This window comes from Hesperophylax consimilis, chromosome 4 (assembly GCF_061612785.1).
Source record: "Hesperophylax consimilis isolate HC1 chromosome 4, BYU_Hcon_1.0, whole genome shotgun sequence".
Classification (NCBI taxonomy): domain Eukaryota; kingdom Metazoa; phylum Arthropoda; class Insecta; order Trichoptera; family Limnephilidae; genus Hesperophylax; species Hesperophylax consimilis.
The window spans coordinates 19,188,810-19,210,310 of record NC_142839.1 but is presented as its reverse complement, the minus strand read 5'-3'; the positions used below and the strand labels follow the sequence as shown (position 1 = coordinate 19,210,310).

Here is a 21,501-nt window from a genome sequence, read left to right as displayed (position 1 = left end):
ATTTTTATTTTACTTTACATTGAAAAACATATATTATGTACAATGTACACACTAACGTACATGTACTATAGCACAATGTTTCACTCTGACTTTTTACTTACATGGATCGTCATTCAAATGATAAAAGTAAAAATCTTTCTCACCAAATCATTCATTTTTTTAGGTTTACTATCTACAGTTATTGAAAAGAAAGATTTCAAATTATTTTATGATGATGATTGTATATTTATTTTTATCTCAATAAAGTTGGTTTCATTGATTTTGGTCTTCAATTAATGTGAAGTAAGTTGGTGGACTGAATTTACTAAATAAAAAAAGTATTATTAAATTTATCAATTCAGTATTGGGTATGTACGAGTATATCCCTATAAAATAATATAAGGAAATACTTTACAGGTAATATGTTCACATATAGATTATGAAGTTCACAAACTTTAACTATTAATTGTGTTATTATCAATTCCATAACAAGTAGTGGTTATTATGAATAGATCATAAATTTCACTTCTTTAAATAACATTAGATGGATTCGTTTCTTCATATTATGTACATTCATATGGTAAAAGCATTTATTTGGTAAAATTCCTGATAAATAAATTTTTTTTTTTTTTTTTTTTTTTTTTACAGTATTACCGCACAAGAGTCCCAACTGCTCCCGTCTGGAGCCAGTGAGACTATGGCATCCCCAATTGGGGTATGTTGTGAGGCTGAGGGTATTGGGGAGGGGAGGGAGATGGGGAAGAGGAAGGTGGGGAAGTACCTGGCTATTCAGATCTGGTCACCAAACACGGCTAAAGCCATTTCAAGCAACGTTTCAATTCTGAATGGTGGTCTTACACCAGGGCGATACTGAGAGTATCTTCCACTCTGGAACGTGCCGCAAATATACTATATATTATTTTAAATGAATTAATTGTGAAATAACACAAATTAATCAAATAAAATTTATTTGCGCACGCCGGGTTCGAACCCGCGACCTTCGGATCTGTAGTCGAAAGCGTATACCACTAGACCACGCCGGCCGTAATTAATTGTTAATTAATAATTGTTATTAATAATTTTGTACATCAATGTAAAAGTTTCCTATAAGATATAAGTTGGTATACAAACGTAAAGTATTATACGTTAGTGTAAGTTGGTGTGCAAACGTAAAGTATTATACGTTAGTGTAAGTTGGTACACAAACGTTAAATATTATACGTTGGTATAAGTTGGTATATAAACGCATTCTAACGAATGAGTTATTAAATTGTCACGTACACTTTATGCACTTTTTGACAATAATTAGATTATGATTTCACATTTTCACAACGTTCAATTTTGGATAAATATAATCTAACATTAAAAAGGGATCTTAATATTTAATAAAACATTTTTCAATGTAAACAGTCTTTTAGAAATCAATGCACATACACTTCTTAATATAGTGATATAAATATAATCATACAGATATTTCTTGTATCTGAACCCTTTTCTTCATAATGCCCGTCGTGGGGTTGGTGGGATTAGTCTGCCGGAGGATTCCGGGGGCGGGAGGGCCTCCCTTGGGCGGAGGGGGTGCCTCCGGGATGGAGGGGCTCCGGTCTATACCCGTGCCCACGTCACAAGTCGTGGGGTCGGACTGGTTCCCCACGCTGACGGTGTTCTCCTTGGCTTTGAAGGCGCTCTCGTCGGAACACGTGCTGCTGGCTAGGTCCTCCTCGCAAGGCCCGTCCGGCCCGAAGGTGGTCTGCTTGCCCTCCCCCTGCCCGGAGCTGGAGAACTTCACTTGCGTCGAACTGTCCGTCACTTTCACCGGCTCACCAAACGTCGTTGTTCTGGAATGTCTATCGTGAACACTCGTTAGGCTTAGCCTACTTCCATTTTCGTGAAAACTACTTGTCTGATTTTCCAAACTTCTTATACCCTGATTATTGATGCGCTGAATGTCGGGTTTCTGAGTATCTATTTTAACGATGCTACTACCGTTGTCACACCTTTTGGAGGGAGAATTTCTGAATTCTTGCATAGGAATATCAACACTATCGGGTACCGAGCAGAGGGTAATATCTGCTAGGCTTCTTTTCTCGTATTGTGCTGCTAGGTTCTTTTCGTCGTAGCAGCTGTACTCCCCAAATGCAGTCTTTCCACATTCGGGTGGAAATGTTCTCAAGTCGTATTTTGATCCTGATTTCATTTGATACGATCCAGCTTTACAATCAAAGTTATACCCGCTCTTATTTCCTTCGTAGCTTTGTCCCTGCGTTTCAAAGTTCAACGTCTTGGCATCGTAATTGTCCCCGCCGGAAGAGGTGCTGCAACTTCCCGCTTCCGCTAACTCTTCTTTCTTCTTGTCTCCGAAGCTTCCGTTGTTTCTGTCTCGCTGGTGATAGATTCCGGCAAATATGAGAATATTGAGCAAAAGAAGGAAACAGCCTACTGCAATGGTGACGGTTAGAGCAGTGGTGTAGCTTTGATAATGGCTGGACGCCAATTTTCGGAGGAGGTTATTATTGTCCTTGTGGATGTTCCTGTTGTTGAGGGTAGCGTTGGGCGGGCAGTCCGTGGTGGGGGCCAGGACGGGTTGCGGCGGGGCAGAGGGGGCTGGAGGGGCGGGAGCGGTGGTCACAGGCTTGGCCGGGGGCGCCGACGGGGCCACCAAGTGGGGGAGGTTAGGCCGCTGCATGGACTGTGGTCGGACGGACCCTGAAACCAGACAAAGGTAACATTAGCCGAATGGTAATAAATTACGAGAGTTGAGCGCATTCCATTTAAAGTTATTCAATACCTTCATAATAATGGGCGCCCTCTTCCAGGAAATGGTGGTGACGCATGGACGTGTCTTGAAGTCCTGGTTCTCCAGGCCTATGAAGTTGTGGGATGAGAGAAAGCCAAAGCGACATTTTGTGGCCGCGATAATGACTACGCATCTCCGGCTTGGATCCTGAAATTAAACACGAAATAACTAACAAATAACTAATTTTCGCTAATAAAAACGCTTTAAAGATATGACATTACATAAAATAAAAATCATCATTTCCCATTAAAACTAAAATCAAACTAATCAGAATGTTACGAATTAAAAAAAATAATGTCTATCAATCGAGGGTCCAAAGTACATAATCAACGTTCTTCTAATATCTTTGTAATCAACAGTTCATCAACGTTTTTTGGTATCTGTCACCACCTAAGTATTTAAAAAAATATTACATTCAAGTCACCCCATTCAGTTACGCACTTTACGCGTGTCTCTGTAACTGACATTTAATAAACTTCCGTCAAACGTGTTGTACACCCGTTAACGAACACGGCCATCCATGTATTTCACCCTGGGAAGTTACAAGATACGACCTAGAATATATTAATAAATACCTGCCTATATTAACCAATTACGCTAACCCTTGTTTTGTTTACGATCTTCGAAATGATGTAGTTTTACATTCGCGATAATATAAATCAAACAATTTATGTACTAGGCATTTATTTGAATAAAATATGTAACGTGTTTTCTAGGAAACACTGTTTTGTGGGAAAATACCAAATTTGCGTTTGTGAAATTGGTTTATTCACACATAGCTTACATTTTTTAATACTAAAATTGGGATTTGCAAATGAAAAACTAAAAAACATTTTTCAAATTTAAACATAATATTTTACTTCTTCTATAGTTAACATTAGTTTGTGGCATCATTTTAATTATATGAAAATTAAATGTATTTTCATATAACATTTTAGTTTAAAATATAATTCCCCATTAATATTGTAATAGTGAAAAAAATAAACATTATCACCGTTTACTAATTTTCAAGACAAAATAACTAAAAAAGCTTAATGGTTACACATTCCAATTGTAGGACAATAAAACAGAAAGCATATGGTTGAACAATAAAACAGAGAGCAATTTATTGGTGACAACCACCCGGCCTGGTGGAACCTGAAAATCATCCTATTTTCTTTACGTTTTTCTATTATTTAAATTTTTTATTCGATAAAAAAAACATGTTTTTTTTTAATTATCCTATTTTATTTGTGGCCGGACCAGTTTTACCATTCTTAAACAGAGCTTGGAATTTTATGAATAAAACACAATACTTGTAAGTATATCATGATACAAAAACAATTATATATCACCACGAATATTGACATATCCATAAATAGAATCATCTTTAACGTTTAATGACAAACTCAGTAAGCTATTAAGGAACTATCTACAATACATTATTTACCATTGAATACAATCTTGAAAGCAATAAGAGTTTTTAATTTTTTCGTTCAAAATGGTTCCACAAAGACATTTCACTCTTTTGAAGAAATTTTTAATTTATTTATTTCGGAAAAAGGCTTAAAACTTGTGACTATATATCGGACATATTTATGAACAAATTAGTCCACTTTCTTACTTGTAGAATTAAAGTGTTATTCATTTCAAGATTAATTTTACTATCATAGAACTTCAATCAAGCTTCCACAAAGCTGCAATATACCGTAAGAAAATAACGCAATGTTACGCGTAGCGTGTCAAGTTTCACAAATGTATATTTTTCAAAACGTGTGAAGTCTAGATAATTTTATGCAATTTCCTAGGAAACTATTTGTCATATAAAATGACCTATATTCCATGTCCCCTCAGGCTGGGTGTGTGCGTCACTTAGATACGGTTGGCATTCCGATAGTAATATTCCTCTTGTCATTGTAATCTCTGAGATTTGCTCTCATCTAGTTTCTAGGAAGCTACCTACAAGTACTCCTACGTACCTATACTCCTACGTACCCAAAGTACTTATTTCAAGGGGTGCTACTTGTATTTAATATTGGCCGAGAAACAGTATGGATGTAAATGGTTGTCGGTACCTGCATGTTGAATATGGTAATAGTTGCTCTTTTATGGTTTAATTATAGGTTTGGGGTAAACGAGATAACCGATCTAATCGCATTACACTCAAATTGCGTGGTCGGATGATGAGAGTATTCGGTAATAGTATTCGGCTATTAGTATCTATGGCCATTTTCAACTATTGACACGAGAAGTTCAACTAGGTACTTATTGAGTTGAAATCATAGTTCCTAGCCAATCGTAGACTAACTGAGTTCATAGACTAGAATTAGATAGTCACCAATAATAATTGATATTTGTATTATCTACTCTGTGGACATTATAGAATATGGGTATGGTCTTATCATTTAGATTAGCCCTTTATGTAAATGATAAGGATGATATTCACACGGGCCAGTCTGAAGGATTGTTGACCGAATACTTCCCGTGGGTCACAAATTGAATATCACTCCTTTAAGGTTTTTGATCAGTTAAGATAATGCTAAAAATCAGTACTTAAATAACAATCTCGTTAATAAGAAATTTATACCAATAAATTCATATAGTAAAACCAAAAATTATATTGAATTCATAGTAGGTACCGGTCGGTTGTTGTCAACTCACCTATTTCAAGATACAGTTGGTTGATGGTGTCATATGTGTCCCAGAAGGGCAAGGGGGCTGAAGGGGGCTCCTCCTGCTCGTTGGCGGAGGGTGCTGGGGCGGGAGCGGGGGCGGGTGCGGAGGCCGAGGGGGCTGTGGGACTGTTAGGGTCACTGAAAGACAAAAGAAAAAATGAGAAAATGAAAAGTGAATGAGAAACGAGAGCACGTATTAAATTGGTAGATATCCACCTAAAAAAATAAATGTCGTGATGAAACCACATAAAGTCTTAGTTTAAATAAAACTAATAATGCCAAACCGCAATGTAACCGCTTTTTACGCACATATAAAACTCCTGCCACAACCTTTAATCCAACATTTTATTATAAGCTGCGCCATGATGCGTGCGTTATAGTACTATAGCGTTTATTTGTTGATATAATATGATGGTTTTGTATCCCAGTGGCGTACTCCGTGTTCAGAGGCGCCTTTATAAACTACCACGGCAATAAATCTTTGTTTAGTTTATTGCGCGCCCACATGTTGGCTTAACATTACAGTAACATGACGCGGGCCGCTGTCCAGGCCCATACATATATATAATATTCCTTTGCTGTAGGGCCGGCCACTGGTCACTTTGGTTTGCAAACAAACATAATTAGTAGTCAAAATTCATTAACTTTTACTGTTAAATAAACATTTTTTACGAAACTCAAAAAACAGAATTCAAAAGGATTTTCAATTTCTCGTTTAATTTTTTTTGAATATTTGCTCTAGCCACTGAACATACGAGAATAATTACTAAATAACTATCATGCCGTTTCTCCGATGGGGTAGGCAGAGAGGATATAACGCCAAACAAATTTTGGCACACACTTCTTGCTTCATTCACATTCATATATCCTATCTTACATACTCTTCTGTTAATCTGATCCTTGACATTGCCTGACTCAAGTATTTGGTTTACTTGATCGTGACATGTCTTCCTCAACCGTCCCCGACTTCTTCGATCACTTATATTCGTGTCGTATAATCTCCATATTATAATTAGGGATGGCCCATGATAATGGGCGATTGTGTATAATAATGATAATAATAATAACTAGCAGTTAAAAACGGGTTTTTTTTGCTGCTAGGCCCTGCGGGCGGCACTTGTTTGGGCTTCACCCAGTTTAAGTGATACTAACATTTAAAAGGTAGATATTAGGTCATTCACAGAGAGAGGGTGAGTATATATTGTTAAAACACGGATCTGGAAGGAGTTTAGGCATAATAAGAATGACAGTTGTTCGGGTAAAACTTTCCCTTTCCATAATAATTTCCTAAATGGGTAAAGGTAAATTAACATAGGTAAATACAAAAAACATACGGCAAGCTGTGATAAATATTAACTTATCCCCAATATGTCTAGAGGTACGTTTCAACATTCACATAGCCAACGTTCGGATTTAAACAAATTATTTACAAAATTTTCTTCATTTTAGGCAATGCACGGGATTATTTCTCAGAAAATGGGGGTAGTACGTAGGTGAAGATAGGATTTTATTGTTTTTGCCCATTGTTTAACTTTTTGTGAGTTGCTATTTATTAATCGAGGGTTCTTTCATTTTCATTTGTTCATTTTTGGCGCGCTCTCACTAACGGTTGGTCGGTAGATAGCTTGTAATCGTTCCTACAGTAAACAACGTTAAGGCAGGAATATCGATTAGATTTCACCAAAAGTTTTTTTTGAATGCGTACAAATAATGCTTATACCTTAATTTACTTTTTTTGTGGATTTTCAACTTTGAATCCTTTCTATCTTTCTTACCCTTTTTTACTCCACATGTTTTTTCACACATAATATGATTTCTCATAATGTATTCTACATATCATAATTCACATATTATATTCCATATACTATATTTCACATATTATATTTCACACATTATATTTCACATATTGTATTCCACATTGCACATATATTCCACAATATTATAAATATTATATTTAACATATTGTATTCCACATATATTTATATTTCAAGTGGATACTATATTTCACGTATTGCATTCGGCATATTATATTTCACATATTGTTTTCCACTTATTGTATTCCACATAATATAACATTTCATATTTTTTATACCAAGAACAATCGGGATTCAGATGTAAAAATTCTTGTGAAACAGCGTTAAATGTAATTGTTGAAGAGTGGAAAGAAGGAATGAATAATAATAAATTTATCTTAGCAATATTCTTGGATTTTCAAAGGGCATTCGAAACTATAGATCGAGAAATATTGATAAGAAAGCTTAAAGAAATTGGTTTCTCAACTGTAGCCATAAAATTAATAAAAGAGTATTTGAAAGACCGAATACAGGTAACAAAAATTAATAATCAATTTTCAAAACCAATGGAAAATAAATTAGGAGTACCACAGGGATCAGTCCTTGGACCTCTACTATTCATACTCTATATTAATGACATAGTGAAAATATTTTCAAAATGCAAAGTACGACTATTTGCCGATGATACACTAATATAAAAGAAAAAAAGAAAAAAGTAAAAAGAAAAAAAAAAAAGAAAAAGAAAAGAAAAAGAAAAAGAAAGTAAAAAGAAAATTTTTCGTACAAAGAAAACATTAAAACTCCAACAGTAAATTCAACATTTGGACAAAGACACTACCAATACCATGCTATAAAAGCTTTCAACAGTCTAAAAATTGAAATTAAAATTGAGGAAAATAAAAATAAATTCACACACAAAATTACAAAATGGATTAAACAACAAAAAAGACAATATTACCAAAATGTCATAGCATAAAATAAAAATAAAACCTACACGTAACACACAAAACCAACATAAACACACATCACTCACAAACACACAAGATTATTTTCATTGTATTATTTTTTTAATTTTAAATGTATTATCATGTATTTTTATTTTTAATTTTAAATTTATTATTTTCTTTTCAAATTTACTATCTTCTCTTTAAATGTAATATGTAGATAAGATTTTCATATTATAAAATGAAGGCCTCAGCACGGGCAAGCCACCCAGTGAGGCCTACATTACTGGAAAACATAAATTGTAACAAAATAATGTACCAAATAAAAAAAATAAAAAAAAATATATATAATTGGAGAAAACTATGAAGAACTAATAAATATTTTAAATAATGAACTAGATAATGTATCAAGATGGCTAAAAATAAATAAGCTTAAATTAAATACAAAAAAACCAAAATGTATGGTAATTGGTTATAAAAAGACATCCAGTGAAAGCAAAATCAAAATTGATGGTGAAATTATTGAAAATGTTACCGATATAAAATACTTAGGAGTTATAATAGATTCCAAACTCAACTTTAACAAACATGCTGAATATACCCAAAAGAAAATTGGAAAAAAGATATCTTTTTTGGGAAGAATTCGCCAAAAACTGTCCGAAAAAACTGCAATTACCATTTATAACTCCATTATTGCTCCACATTTTAATTACTGCTCAACTATCCTTTTTCTGTGTAACGACCGAGAACAAAATAAATTTCAAATTCTCCAAAATAGGGCAGTGAGAATAATACTCAGACGAAATAGATATTCAAAAGTAAATAAAATGTTAAACGAACTAAATTGGCTAACGGTGAAACAGATGTTGACCTTGAACACGATGATATTTGTACACAGAATAGTAAACAACCTGCTACCGAAATATTTTTCAAATAAAATTCTATACAACAAGGACATACACAAACATAAAACTAGGACGTGCAATGAAATCAGGCTACCAAAAAAGGACAAGGCGAATACACAGAACAGTATATTCTATAAAGGGATGAAATACTATAACGCGCTGCCGGAAAACCTAAAGACTGCCCCAATTGAAAAATTCAAGATGTTGTGTAGAAGCCATATAAAACAAGAAAAAACATAGAATATTAAAATGTAAAAATTAATTAGTCATTTGTAAACTTTAATGTACAAATCACTAAAATAAAATTAATAAATAAAAATATATTGCATAACACATATTGTATTCCACATACTACATTTCTCATGTTGTATTCCAAATATTACATTTCACATATTGAATTCCACATGTTATATTTCACACATTGCATTCAACAAGTGGAAAAATGTAAATAAGTTGTTTTATCCATTAAAAGTCGTATTAAAATCAAATCCCACCATGAATTTAAGGTTACAAAATTATTAGAAATAAATAATCAAACATAGTGCTTTCGGTTATCTGTATTGTGCATTTTTTCTGCATTAAATAAATGCATCACGTTCAATAAATTCAAATTTAGTTGAAGTGTCATTTTAAAAATAGAAAATGGTTGTGTTAAAAATAATTCAGACAAGCGATACAGTAGTAAATTTAGTCAGGTAACTAAACCTGACTAAATTTTAAAATATTTTTACAGAAAATGATTTAAATTGCCTTTTTTTAAATTGGAATTATAATATCGTGTGATTTTTCACGGGTCTGCCCTAGTACATAATAAAACATTGTGTACCCTTCCAATTACTTGGGTAGTGAATGAAAAAAAATATACTAGACGCTATATTGTTCGATTCATATTTTCCAATAACCTGTGAAATTTCGGGGAACGCTGAACAGAAAAGTTCATAATAGTAAAACCTCGTATTATCCTTTTACACATTATTAAGTTATTTTATCTGCCCTGTATTTAAAAATAAAATAAATTTTCGATAATGTTACATAGAGATTGCAATACCCTGCCACCTGCCACACGATTTGACCTATATCCCTGTACGACCTACGGGCCTTTATTCGCTGGCTAGGCCTTAGCGTGTAGGCTATGTCGACAATACATGTTGTATACAATGTAAATACGTTAACCAGGGGATCTAACTATGCTCATTTATTATCATAAATCGCTGGCCACGGGCTGGAAGTCTATAAACGCAGCGCCTAACGTGGCTCTTGCGAGCCAAAAAAATATTTTACAATCCTTTTTTACATTATCGGATTTTCAAGTTTTAAGCCGACTAAAATTTTTACTTTTACCTTTCCTGTTTTTACTGATAATATTGTAGTTAAATTTCGAACGTCAAATTTATTATGTTTGTCCTTAAGCTAATGTTTAAGACTCAGCTGATATATTTGTTAATTTTGTTATACATACGATTATACAGAGAATATAATATGATTTGTATTTTCATTTCGTGTTTCATTCAAGTATTGGTCATACTACTCTAAAACCATTGGCTTCTCATTGAAAAAATAACAAGCTTTTGAAAAGCTTACAAAAGTTCCTGAGATCATATTTTGTTTTATGATATGTTGTTACTTTAAATAATGAACATGGTATAAATTGCCGTATTTTAATGTCAAGTATTCAAGACAATTATAATTTGTCTTGTTGAAGGTTCAGTTGTGCCTAAACTGGATATAAAACAAAGTAGTATGCACAAAATAAAATTGCTCAGCCAATGCCCAATAAAAGGGTGACAGAGTTTGCTACCGGCTCAAGATTTCAACACTTTTATCTCCGAGTCATTTTCGAGATAATAAACAAAATCTAAAGCTGATAGTAGAAGCGTTGACCTTAAAATTCCAGACAGAAAATGCTATGCATATTCATGATTATTATTCACAGTTCGCTGGAAAATAGATTACATGCCTTACAGCTAAAATACGTAAAAAAATTGAGACTGCTCAAGTCTTATTTGGGATTGCATCCTCACGTGGATTTTATCTTCGAATTAAATAACTTAAATAATATAAATGAAAAGCCGTTAATGCAAAATAAATCGAACAATTTTTACATAATTGCTAAGCCTGATTAAAAAGATAAAAACCATAAATTCTTAAGCACCCACATACATAATCTCTACCGATTTGTAACAATTTTCTCGTTTTAAGTTTTTGAGTTACAAAAAAAAAAAATAAGATAATATCTATACATTTGTTATGCCGAAAGGTTAATAATATGTTATTCCCTCGATAGAAAATAATCGCAAAGTAAGCTCCGTAATTATTAAAAACACGTTTTGTTCTGTTATTTAATATATTATTGGCATGAAAAAATTCACAGTGTATCTTTAAATGTAACCAAAGAATTTTTAGAGAGATTTTTGCTCTATTTCAAACGAGTCGTGTTTTATTAAATATTTTTACCATTTTCGCTCGATTGTTATCGTTTTTTTAAATTAGCGCGCATTCGTATTTACATCTCCCTTTCAAACCCTCTTAGAACGTTTACTACGGGGCTTTCAAGATCGAACTTTATCGTTGTTTTAAAATCTGACATACTTTCGGTTTTCAATGTTTTTGGTTATTCTCCTAACAATGTGTCTTAGAATCGCAGAATCTCACCTGGCGTCAAGTAGAAATGATAACCATATTCTATCGGTATTTATTTGGCACCGGTACGTAGTCGATAAAAACGCTATATGCGCGCTTAACGTTTATATTTGATATTTATCTTATGATAACGGGTAATTTCTACGACGCTTTCTTGAGTTTAACAGTTCGGCCGTGGAAAGATTTTCGTGTTTCCTGTCTCCTACAACATGGGTATCTTTAAGACCCGTGTTCACAACTTCATACTTTCAAAAAACCCATCTAAACAGCATCATCAAAGATGACATAGGTCTAGAGGAAAATTATTTTTCTCGGGGCCTCCTGTGCGGAGTTAAGCTTTAAAAAACTTTATTTATCTATCTTTATCCTTGTTAAAATTTGGCTTGTTTCGATATAATTATATTGTATCATAAATAAATTTAATTTTTTCATGCTGTGATGGAAACAATTTGGGCTCTTTCGGTAAGGGGAGGGGAAGGATGTGGTGAAAATAAAGTGGGGAAGATTTATTTATATACGGTTATCAACATGGCTAAAGAAATTTCAGGCAACGTTTCGATTCCAAATGTTGATCTTTCACGACCTTCACCTAGGTGATACTGAGAGTATCTACCACCCTGTGCGATTCGTTGGATGAATAAAATTATTCTCAACACTTTCCTGTCATTTCCTTTTCATGATGGTTTGCTAAATGAGACTTTCAATTCGAATATCTACAAAGTCGACATAAGCAGGGCGCTAAAAACCTCGATTCTGCATCATCAGTGTAAAAGTAACATTGAAAATATTCCTGTGATTGTTTTTTTCATTCTGAACATTAGTTTTAACATAATATTACTTACGTATTATAAATAAATCATTTGCATTAAGAGTCTCTTGACGCCACTTGTATTGGAGTAATTTCATATTTCCCGGTGGAAAACGAACTGCAACCACGTCACGACTTTCTAACCAATCACCGCTCTTCCCTCTCGATGAACAAATTTTTTAGTATACAGAGTGTACGAGGGTAAAGTGCACTAACTTCGGGAGGTGATTCTACATGATGGTAGGAATAAAAAGTAACTTTTCCGAAATTACAACTTTTTTTTCCAAACAAAAAGACAAACCTACTAAAAATCCTTAGTGTGAGGTACAAACCTACCCGATAAATTTTCTTTGAGCTCACCGTGGCAACGTCGCATATTTGTGATTAGCCCATATGCATGGAAACCGCTTGTAAAAAATACAACAAAACCGAGATTTTGACATGTACAATAAGCTACAAAATTTTTGTTTATTATAAACCAAATTAAAAAAGAGAACTGCACTAAAATAACAAAATGTAGTGACACTTTTAACGTAAAATTATTTATAATTATTAATCACTTCACTATGCAATGTTATTGCTTTTGACTATTTAACAAATGTACACCTCCGGCTTGTAGGCAAGAATGTAAACGTAAAGTAATACTATTTACAATTCGTACGTTGTGGCGTATCTCTATCTCTTATCTGACGAAGTTCTTCGATGGTAACTTATTTGGGGTAAACTTTGTCTTTCATCGTACCCCAAAAAACAAAAATCTAACAGCGTCAAGTCTGGAGACCTCGCCGGCCATGGAGAATGACCCCCACGTCCAATCCAACGATCAGGAAGTTGCTCGTTTACGTATCGACAAAAGACCGAAATATGGTTGAGCTCCATCTTGTTGAAACCACATTTCATGTCTTCTACGTAAATTAACTTCTTCCAAAAGTACGCGGAGGTCGTTCATCAAGAAATGGAGGTAATACCTTAAATTCACACAGCAGGTTTTTCAGTTCTGTTGAACTGGGTCTCGTCCATCCAAATGATGCTCCCAAAGAAGTTCAAAGAAGTTGCATACTGAGTAGCCACTGACAATTTGCAATCCTTGCATGGGGTCGCATTCCACAAGGCCCTGCACGCAACGATAATGGAACGGGTGCTGGTTCTATTTCTTGAAGAGATCCCAGATAGAAATTTTCGGAACACCAGTCATTGCAGAAATTCTGCGAAGTGACAATGTAGGGTCATTCAAAATCGTAGCCAAGATGAAGTTTTCGTCCACCAGTGGTAAATTAGCAGCAAAGTTATTTTGAGATTTTCGGCCTATATAATATAAATAATATAATATTGGACAATTTGTATAGCCTTGTTTACCAATAAAACACGAGTGTTGGGCAAATTTTGATGTGGAAAACGACGTGCATATTCCCGGCGGGAGGCGTTTTTGCGTTTCCATCAGGAAGCCCGTACACATAATGAATGTCCGCCCTTTCTTCGTTGGTAAATCCAGGCATTGTCGCACTAATTAAATAACAAAATTACGCTAAAAAATCACAATTTTAACAGTCAGGTAGTCTGAAACTAAATTAATACAATCTTAAAAATAAATTAAGTCTGTAGAAAACACGCACTGAATAAAGATGTTTTTAAGTAATTCTTAATAAATAAACACTAGATACTACGATTACAAGTTTTGATTGTGACAATCAATTTTTTAAAGTCAAACGCCGCTAGATACTGTTATAAATTACCTATATCCTCCATTAATCAAGCATCCCTACGACTACAAATCATAGAGGATACACCATCACATCCAACACGCATCAATATAGTGTAAAAATGCCTTGGTCACGTGCAATCAGAAAGATCACCTTATATTCTAATTGACGATAAACAACAGCAAATGCTAACGTCAAAATCATGCCCATAAAAGGAATGCTAAACCACGGACAAGGCGGAAATAAAAGAGGGAGAAACGATACAGTAGGGGAAGTGGGAACACACAGCGGGACTGCACTTGAGACGGAGAACTCCTCACTTCAGTACAAAGAGCCGTGAACTTCAGTTGTGGGAGTCGGGAGACAGCCCATTGGTCACTCGTACATAGCGGCAAGGGCGAATGCGATTTTATTCTAAACTTGAATCCCGAGAGAAGAAACCCAAACGTCTCACAGCAGTAAGCGCTTTTAAGTATACGGTGCACAGCAGAAAGCGCTTTTAAATATATGGTAACGTAACAAACGTAATTAAACAAATCCAGTAACTTCCAGCGTACAATTGTTCCATGCAATAGTTGATTATTTAATAATAATATGGATAATTTTGTTGCCAAATAAATTGTATATAAGTAAAACTTCATAAAGTATTTTCATTTTGATGGTTCCTTGAGAGACGGCCTGTACTCGAGATCCCTGATATTTTTATTAGTAAAACAGGGATAAGTGTTAAATTTTATTTAACGGTAAATAAAAATTATCGGATCACTTAGATATTTTTATTGACACAACACACGGAATTCATTGAATTCAATCCTGACTGTGGGAAATCAGCAGTAGGAGCGGGACGGTATTTTGGCAACGACGCAAAATAATAACGCATAAGTTGAACAAATTTTCCTTTTTACATGAAAAGCACTCCTAAAAGTTGGAATTTCCAAAAAATTAAATTTAATTTTTTACTTACACTATCACGTAGAATCACCTCCCGAAGTTAGTGCACTATACTTTCGGACACTCTTTTCCTCTCTTTTGTATATTTTCTTCTAACCTTGGTTAGCACCTAGACTAATTTAATCAGGAAATCATAAAAGATTAAACAATATATAGAAATAAAATGTATTTATTTGGTAGGTGTATTATTAATATAACTACATATTTGAAAACATAATACCTATCGTAACAGTAAAGAACCCTTTAGTATGACGATACTATGACAACTTCTGTTCAGCTGGATATGTGGATATTATTATTTCTGCGGTTCGTACCTACTTAAAATTCACTTCTTAACATAATAAATTTAAGTATTGATTTTATACACTATGAAACCGTGCTACTACATGTACCTATTCTACAGTTAATTCAAAAACGATTAATTTTATAAACAACTTTAAATTACTTTTTTATAGAGATTATGGAAAAAAATATTAAAAGTGATTAATTTATTTTATTATGTTAATATTAATATCTCGAGATATTAATATTAATATCTCCGATCTTTTAAAATAACGTAATTTTAGTTATTAGAAACGAAAAATAATTAATTAGTAGGCACTAGTAAAAAAATAAATTTTCCGTACAAACGAAGCAGATTTTCCACGAATCTGAGATCATTGCTCCAAGCCGAATGAACATTTTCCGTAATAACTTAATCTTCTATTCGATCCCGCAGCCGAACTTATACTATATGAAGCTTTTATAGCGATACAGATATGGAGAAGGCTGCTTTGGCAACAGCTTTCAGAGTCACTATCAATAAGGACAAGATGACAAATTGGGAAGGGTGCATGTTAATGCGAAAACTCCAGATGAATCTACTTCAGAAATTTTATTTTAACCGATTTTAAGAGAAACGATACTGACCGTGCCTTGTCGTACCTGATTATTACCCACTTGACTTTTTTTATTTTCAAAGCTTTTATTTTTATTTCATATATCGAAAGTATTTCGATATTTTTTATATTCAGTGTGCTAAAGGATCATCATGGAACACCGTTCGTTTCCCGGAAGCAATTTAACCCACAATTGTCTCAACTTTATGTTGCGGAATGTTGACTTTTAATTTTCATCCTTTTAACTTTAAATAATACTAGCTTTGTTTCAAACAATATCATTGCATTAATAATTTCACTTGGATGGTGAACTTATATAGTTGGATCAATAAAATCCGATTGCGACATTGAACCTTCATTGTTCTTAAAATTCTAAAAAAAAAAAGCATATTTTTATAGGTCATGTTATATGAATATTATAATTTATACGTTATGAAATTTAACACTACAACCTGATTTATTAATAAAAAATCTCAGAGATCTCTAGTTCAGGCCATCTCGCAAGGAACCATCAAAATGAAAACACTTTATACAGTTATACTGATATACCATTTATATGGAAAAGTTATGTATAAAATACCGAAATTATCTAAAATCTTTTGCAAGGAAAAACTGTATGCTGGAAGTTACTGACTCTGTGTCATCAAGTTTGTTAAATGTGACATAAATTTTAAGCGTTTACGGCTATGACCCGAAGTGGGGCGTTTGAGCTGCTTCTCTGGTCCCCATCGCGTGGTTCAACCCTACATAGTTTAATGTAAAAATGCATTCGGCCTCGCGGCTATGCGTGGGTATTCCCTGGGTCATCTCCCGACTCTCACAACTGAAGTCCACGGCTCTCTGAACTGAAGTGACGGGTTTTCTGAACTGAAGTCTCCGTCCCGCCGTTATGTGTGTTCCGGATTCTCCTCCCGTTTGTCTCTCCCCCTCTTATTTTTCCCTCGTCCGTAGTTAACCATTCCTTTTATGGGCATGATTTTTGCATTAGCGCTTATTGCCTATCCGTCAATCACCTTATAAGGCATGTTTTACAATATATTGTTACGTGATTGATGTAATGGTGGTGTATTCTCGATGATTTGTAGTCGTGGAGATGCTAGATTAATGAAGGATATGGGAAACTTATAACACCAACTCAGATTTTTTACTTTGATGTTTTTATGGTCCGCATAAATGCCTTATTTTTATATCACAACGCTTATTAAAATTCAAACTTACTTATTTTAAGGCTACGTTTACTTATATATACGCAGAGGAAATATATCGAAGGTTCCAAACGTTATTTTTTTAGTGGGACTCGGCGTATTTTCCTACATTTAGTTCAAAATCGGTCTTGTAAAATTTTTATTTTTTAGTCAATACATTTAAAATTTATAAATGCATCTTACACAATCAATCCGACGTATGTACACGTCTGACATGTTATTTTAATTATGATGAACGAGTGGGGCCTTGAGGACTCATCATAGAAGAATGTTCACTACACCAGTTTCCTGGAGAGCGGAGGCACGTCTCTGCGGAATCATGTTTCATGACTGCTGATTTTGTGATTAGCTGAATTATCCCAGCATCCCAATACGATCTCCACCAACCCTACTCCTCCCATACAAATTGCGTGAAGAATCTGAAGAATGTACAGATACCAAACAGTTGAATTAAAACACGTCAGCACAGGTTCTCCTAGAGAGGTGTTCACGAAAAACTATAACATTTCGACCCATTTGCTATATAGTTAACTAACTACCCATTATTCCGACATTAAGCCCCACATTATAAATACTGTGTTTTTAAAATGTATTTTTATGTGAATCCCGTGTTACAACTGTCCCCAACCGCCTGTAACACTTAGACTATTGCTTCCCCAATTGAGATGTTGTGATGCTTAAATTAGTGAGGAGGGGAACTCTTGGGAAAGGGGAGTGTGTGAAAGTATCTGGCTATTCAGATCTGATCATCAAACACCGAAAAAGTTATTACGAACGATATATTTTACCAGGGCGATACTGAGAGTATTTTCGACACAGAATATACGCATATATTATTGTAATTCAGTTAGTTGTAAGAAAATGCAAAAAATAAATATAATTTACTTGCGCATGCCGGGATTTGAACCAGCCGATTTCTAGTTGAGAGGCTTACCTCTCGATCGCGGAGGCCATCGGGTTATCTAATATATCTTTTTAATTATCTAGAAACAACAGAAGGTATCCACTCGAATGATTGTTGGCATGTTAGGCAGGTTTGCAAAAACGTTTTGCGCGATAGCCTGCCACAATGTTCCAAATTCATAAGACACAAAAATATTACATGAGCGGTTAATCTAGGTGGATCAATTGGTTTTAAACTGCAATAAGCAGTTTCACCTATTTTCATATTAACATTTTGAGGAATCGTAATAATACGGTAATATGGTAATTGTATATATATATATGACACCCCATGCTCGAGTGGGGCATGAAAGTGTGCCAATTGTTGTTGTGCTACGACCAAACTGTAAAGACTATCAAAATGGCATGGCGCCGGTGGGCCAATGAAAATTATGTTTTTGTCGTGTGTGAAGGAAAAAAGGCGGGGCGCTGCGTCCTTGTACGAGGATGTGATTTGCAGTAGTGCGGGTGACCAATGTTGGCGATACTTTTGTATCTGTCTTCATACTACCAATGGTTAATCACCTATCTCCGTTGTTTCTACTATATATGATTAACTGAATATAATTTACATCTTTAAAATCCATTCAGTACCCAATCCAGGGTAATAATAAATCGGTGTGATGCTACTTGAGAATTCGCACCGATTTATTATTACTAATTCTCTGGTAGCATCGCACCGATTTATTATTACCTTGGATTGTGTAATGTATACGGAATGGATATTAAAGGTGTAAATTCTATTCAGTTAGAATTAACATCTTTATTCTAACTAAATAGAATTTACACCTTTAAAATCCATTCAGTACACAATCCAGGGTAACAATAAATTTTCTAGTAGCATCGCACCGATTCGCCAGCTGAAATTCGGTAAGTAATACTGGTGGTTTACTCACCCTGACTTGGCGAAGTTGGTGATGTACTCGATGAGCGTCTTGGAAGTGCCCTGATCCTGCGTCGTGTAGTTGTGGGGGAAAAAGGGTTGACCGCCAACAAGCGGCAGGCCGAAGCAATAGGGGATGTCTTCACCATGTACTGATCCGGAACGCTGAAGGGGAGGAGAATGACAACTTTATGGTATGGTTTAGTAATAGATTCAGAATTTTGTGAATGAACACTTTATGAATAATTCGTAACGATTTTATAGTTTTGCTCGGTATGTAAAAGCGGGATATAACTGCAATAAAATTAGTTTTAGTTATTTTTATGATTTGGTAATTTTCATTAGGATGTATTAATTTGTACCTGCATTGTTTACTGCGTTTGGTTCGGATATTTTATGTAGAAAACAATGAACAGGACGATATGTATTTGTTATTTCCGTGTTGTATTTGATTCAAGCACGTCATGTGAATCATTTAAAACTTTTTATTACATATATATTATAATAAAGAGTTTCAAAACATTAATGTTTAAAACCTCTAACTTTGACTGTTTTTGAAAGAATACCGATGATATGTTCATACATTTTAAATGAATGAAAGAGACATTCGTGTGTGAAATAGATAGCATGCCTAGGCAGACTGGTTTAAATTTTTTAAATTTTTTTATATTAACTCCACACAGGAGGCCCTGAAGAAAATAATTTCCCTCAGAGCATATGTCATCTTTGGGGATGCTGTGTGGAAGGTCTTTTTGTGGAGAGGAAGGAGTGAACATGGGTCTTGAAGAGTCCCATGTTGTAGGAGGGAGGAAACACAGAGGCCGGCAGTTCGTTCCACAGCCGAGCTGTTGAACTTAAGAACGAATCGTAGAAGCGACCCGTTCTCATGTGACAAGTGTCAACTGTGTACAAATATTGGGCGCGCGTTTGGCGTGTATCCCGACTACGCACCGGTGCCGAAGGGATCAATGACGCTAGTTCCTCAGAGCATCTTCCATTGTAATACCGATAAAAAAATGACAGCATACCTACCTGACGCCTGTGCTCTAAAGATTGCAGTCCGTTTGTTAAGATTGGGGAATCTATTAAACGGACCGCCCGTTTTTGCAAGAGTCAAGGGTTTTTTTCAGGTATTTAGGGGCTCCGGACCAGAGATGGCTGCCAAATTCGACACTAGGGCGCACTTGCGATTTGTACAGGGTCAGCAGTTGTGTATTATTAAAGTATCTGCGGGCCCTGTACAGTACGCCCAGCTTCTGAGAGGCCAACTTTACTCTGGCTTCGATGGAGCCCCCGTACCTGAGCTGGTCACTTATAGTTATACCAAGCATATCAATGGAAGGCCTGTTCGGAAGATTGCTTCCGTTGAAGGAGACTAGATTATTATTTGGATCCCTTTTAGACGTAATCAGACAGGATTGGGTCTTTGAAACATTAAATTCGACGAGATTATTTTTACCCCAGGAGGAAATACTCTCGAGATAACCGTCCATTCTCTGCTTCAAAGCCCTCCGAGCGGTTGGAGTTTGTGTGCCCTTTGGGGGCTTGTCAAAAAAAAAGCTATCATGAACTGTACTGTCATCCGCGTAACAATGAATCGGTGCACATGTCAAAAGGTCATTGATGTGCAACAAAAACAAAGTCGGAGACAGAACCGATCCCTGTGGGACGCCAGCATTTATGGAGTGCGAGGAAGAGGTGAAACCGTCAGCAACCGCCTGAATCGACCTATCCCTTAAAAAGTCATAAATGGGTATGTCTTTTGTTATTTCTGATATTTTTACCAGTAGCTTCTTTCTAAGTAACATGATCCAGTAGTTCGACAATAAGCGTGTAATGGGTGTACCTACACTTCAGTAGTATCCAAATCTTTCCATCATTATAACACACGAGTTTATCAACTGAATCTCTACAAGAAAAATCACATCGAGTATAAATGAGAAACCAGTCCATCACAAAGTGATGGAGTCAGTAGTCACCAAAAATTGGCATTGCAAAAAAGGGTAAATAAAAAGTTACCGAGGCTCCAAATTTACAAGATTGGAGCCGTAAACAAGGAATAGGACCGTCAAAACACCACATTGGGCAACCGTAGAAGAAAATCAAGGAGCTAGCTTAAGACTACAAATTAGCAGCCAAAAAAGCTTATCACCAAAATCGTGGTATCCTGAAGTCATCGAGCCAAGGTCATCCAAGGAGACGATCGTGGAACCGGGAGCCACCTTAGCGGAAAGACATTAAAATAGAGCCATATCCAAGAAGGACGAAAAAAGAGCAGACCAGAGCCAGGAGACGGTCCTCGTGACAAGCCAGCAAGTCAAGATTAAAGCGATGATTTCTAGTTGTATCTTTGTGGAAATGAAATCCATGGCATTGCCAATGTTTTGTCATTTAGCAGACAAGTTAGAGACGTTTGCTCTTT

General features: G+C 35.1%; 1 protein-coding gene across 1 annotated transcript in view; it reads right to left on the bottom strand.

Annotated features, from left to right (window-relative positions):
* Window positions 1–1,046: 1,046 nt before the first annotated feature.
* The window catches only part of LOC149424327 (uncharacterized), a 565,550-nt gene continuing 545,095 nt past the window's right edge, over window positions 1,047–21,501 (bottom strand). Inside the window, exons 11-14 of the mRNA XM_089651458.1 lie at window positions 19,093–19,244; window positions 5,417–5,568; window positions 2,768–2,923; window positions 1,047–2,685 (exon numbers count right to left, since the gene is read on the bottom strand). Of these exons, the coding sequence (XP_089507584.1) occupies window positions 1,442–2,685; window positions 2,768–2,923; window positions 5,417–5,568; window positions 19,093–19,244 (1,704 nt within the window). The 3' untranslated portion in view covers window positions 1,047–1,441. The remainder of the gene's footprint in view (window positions 2,686–2,767; window positions 2,924–5,416; window positions 5,569–19,092; window positions 19,245–21,501) is intronic.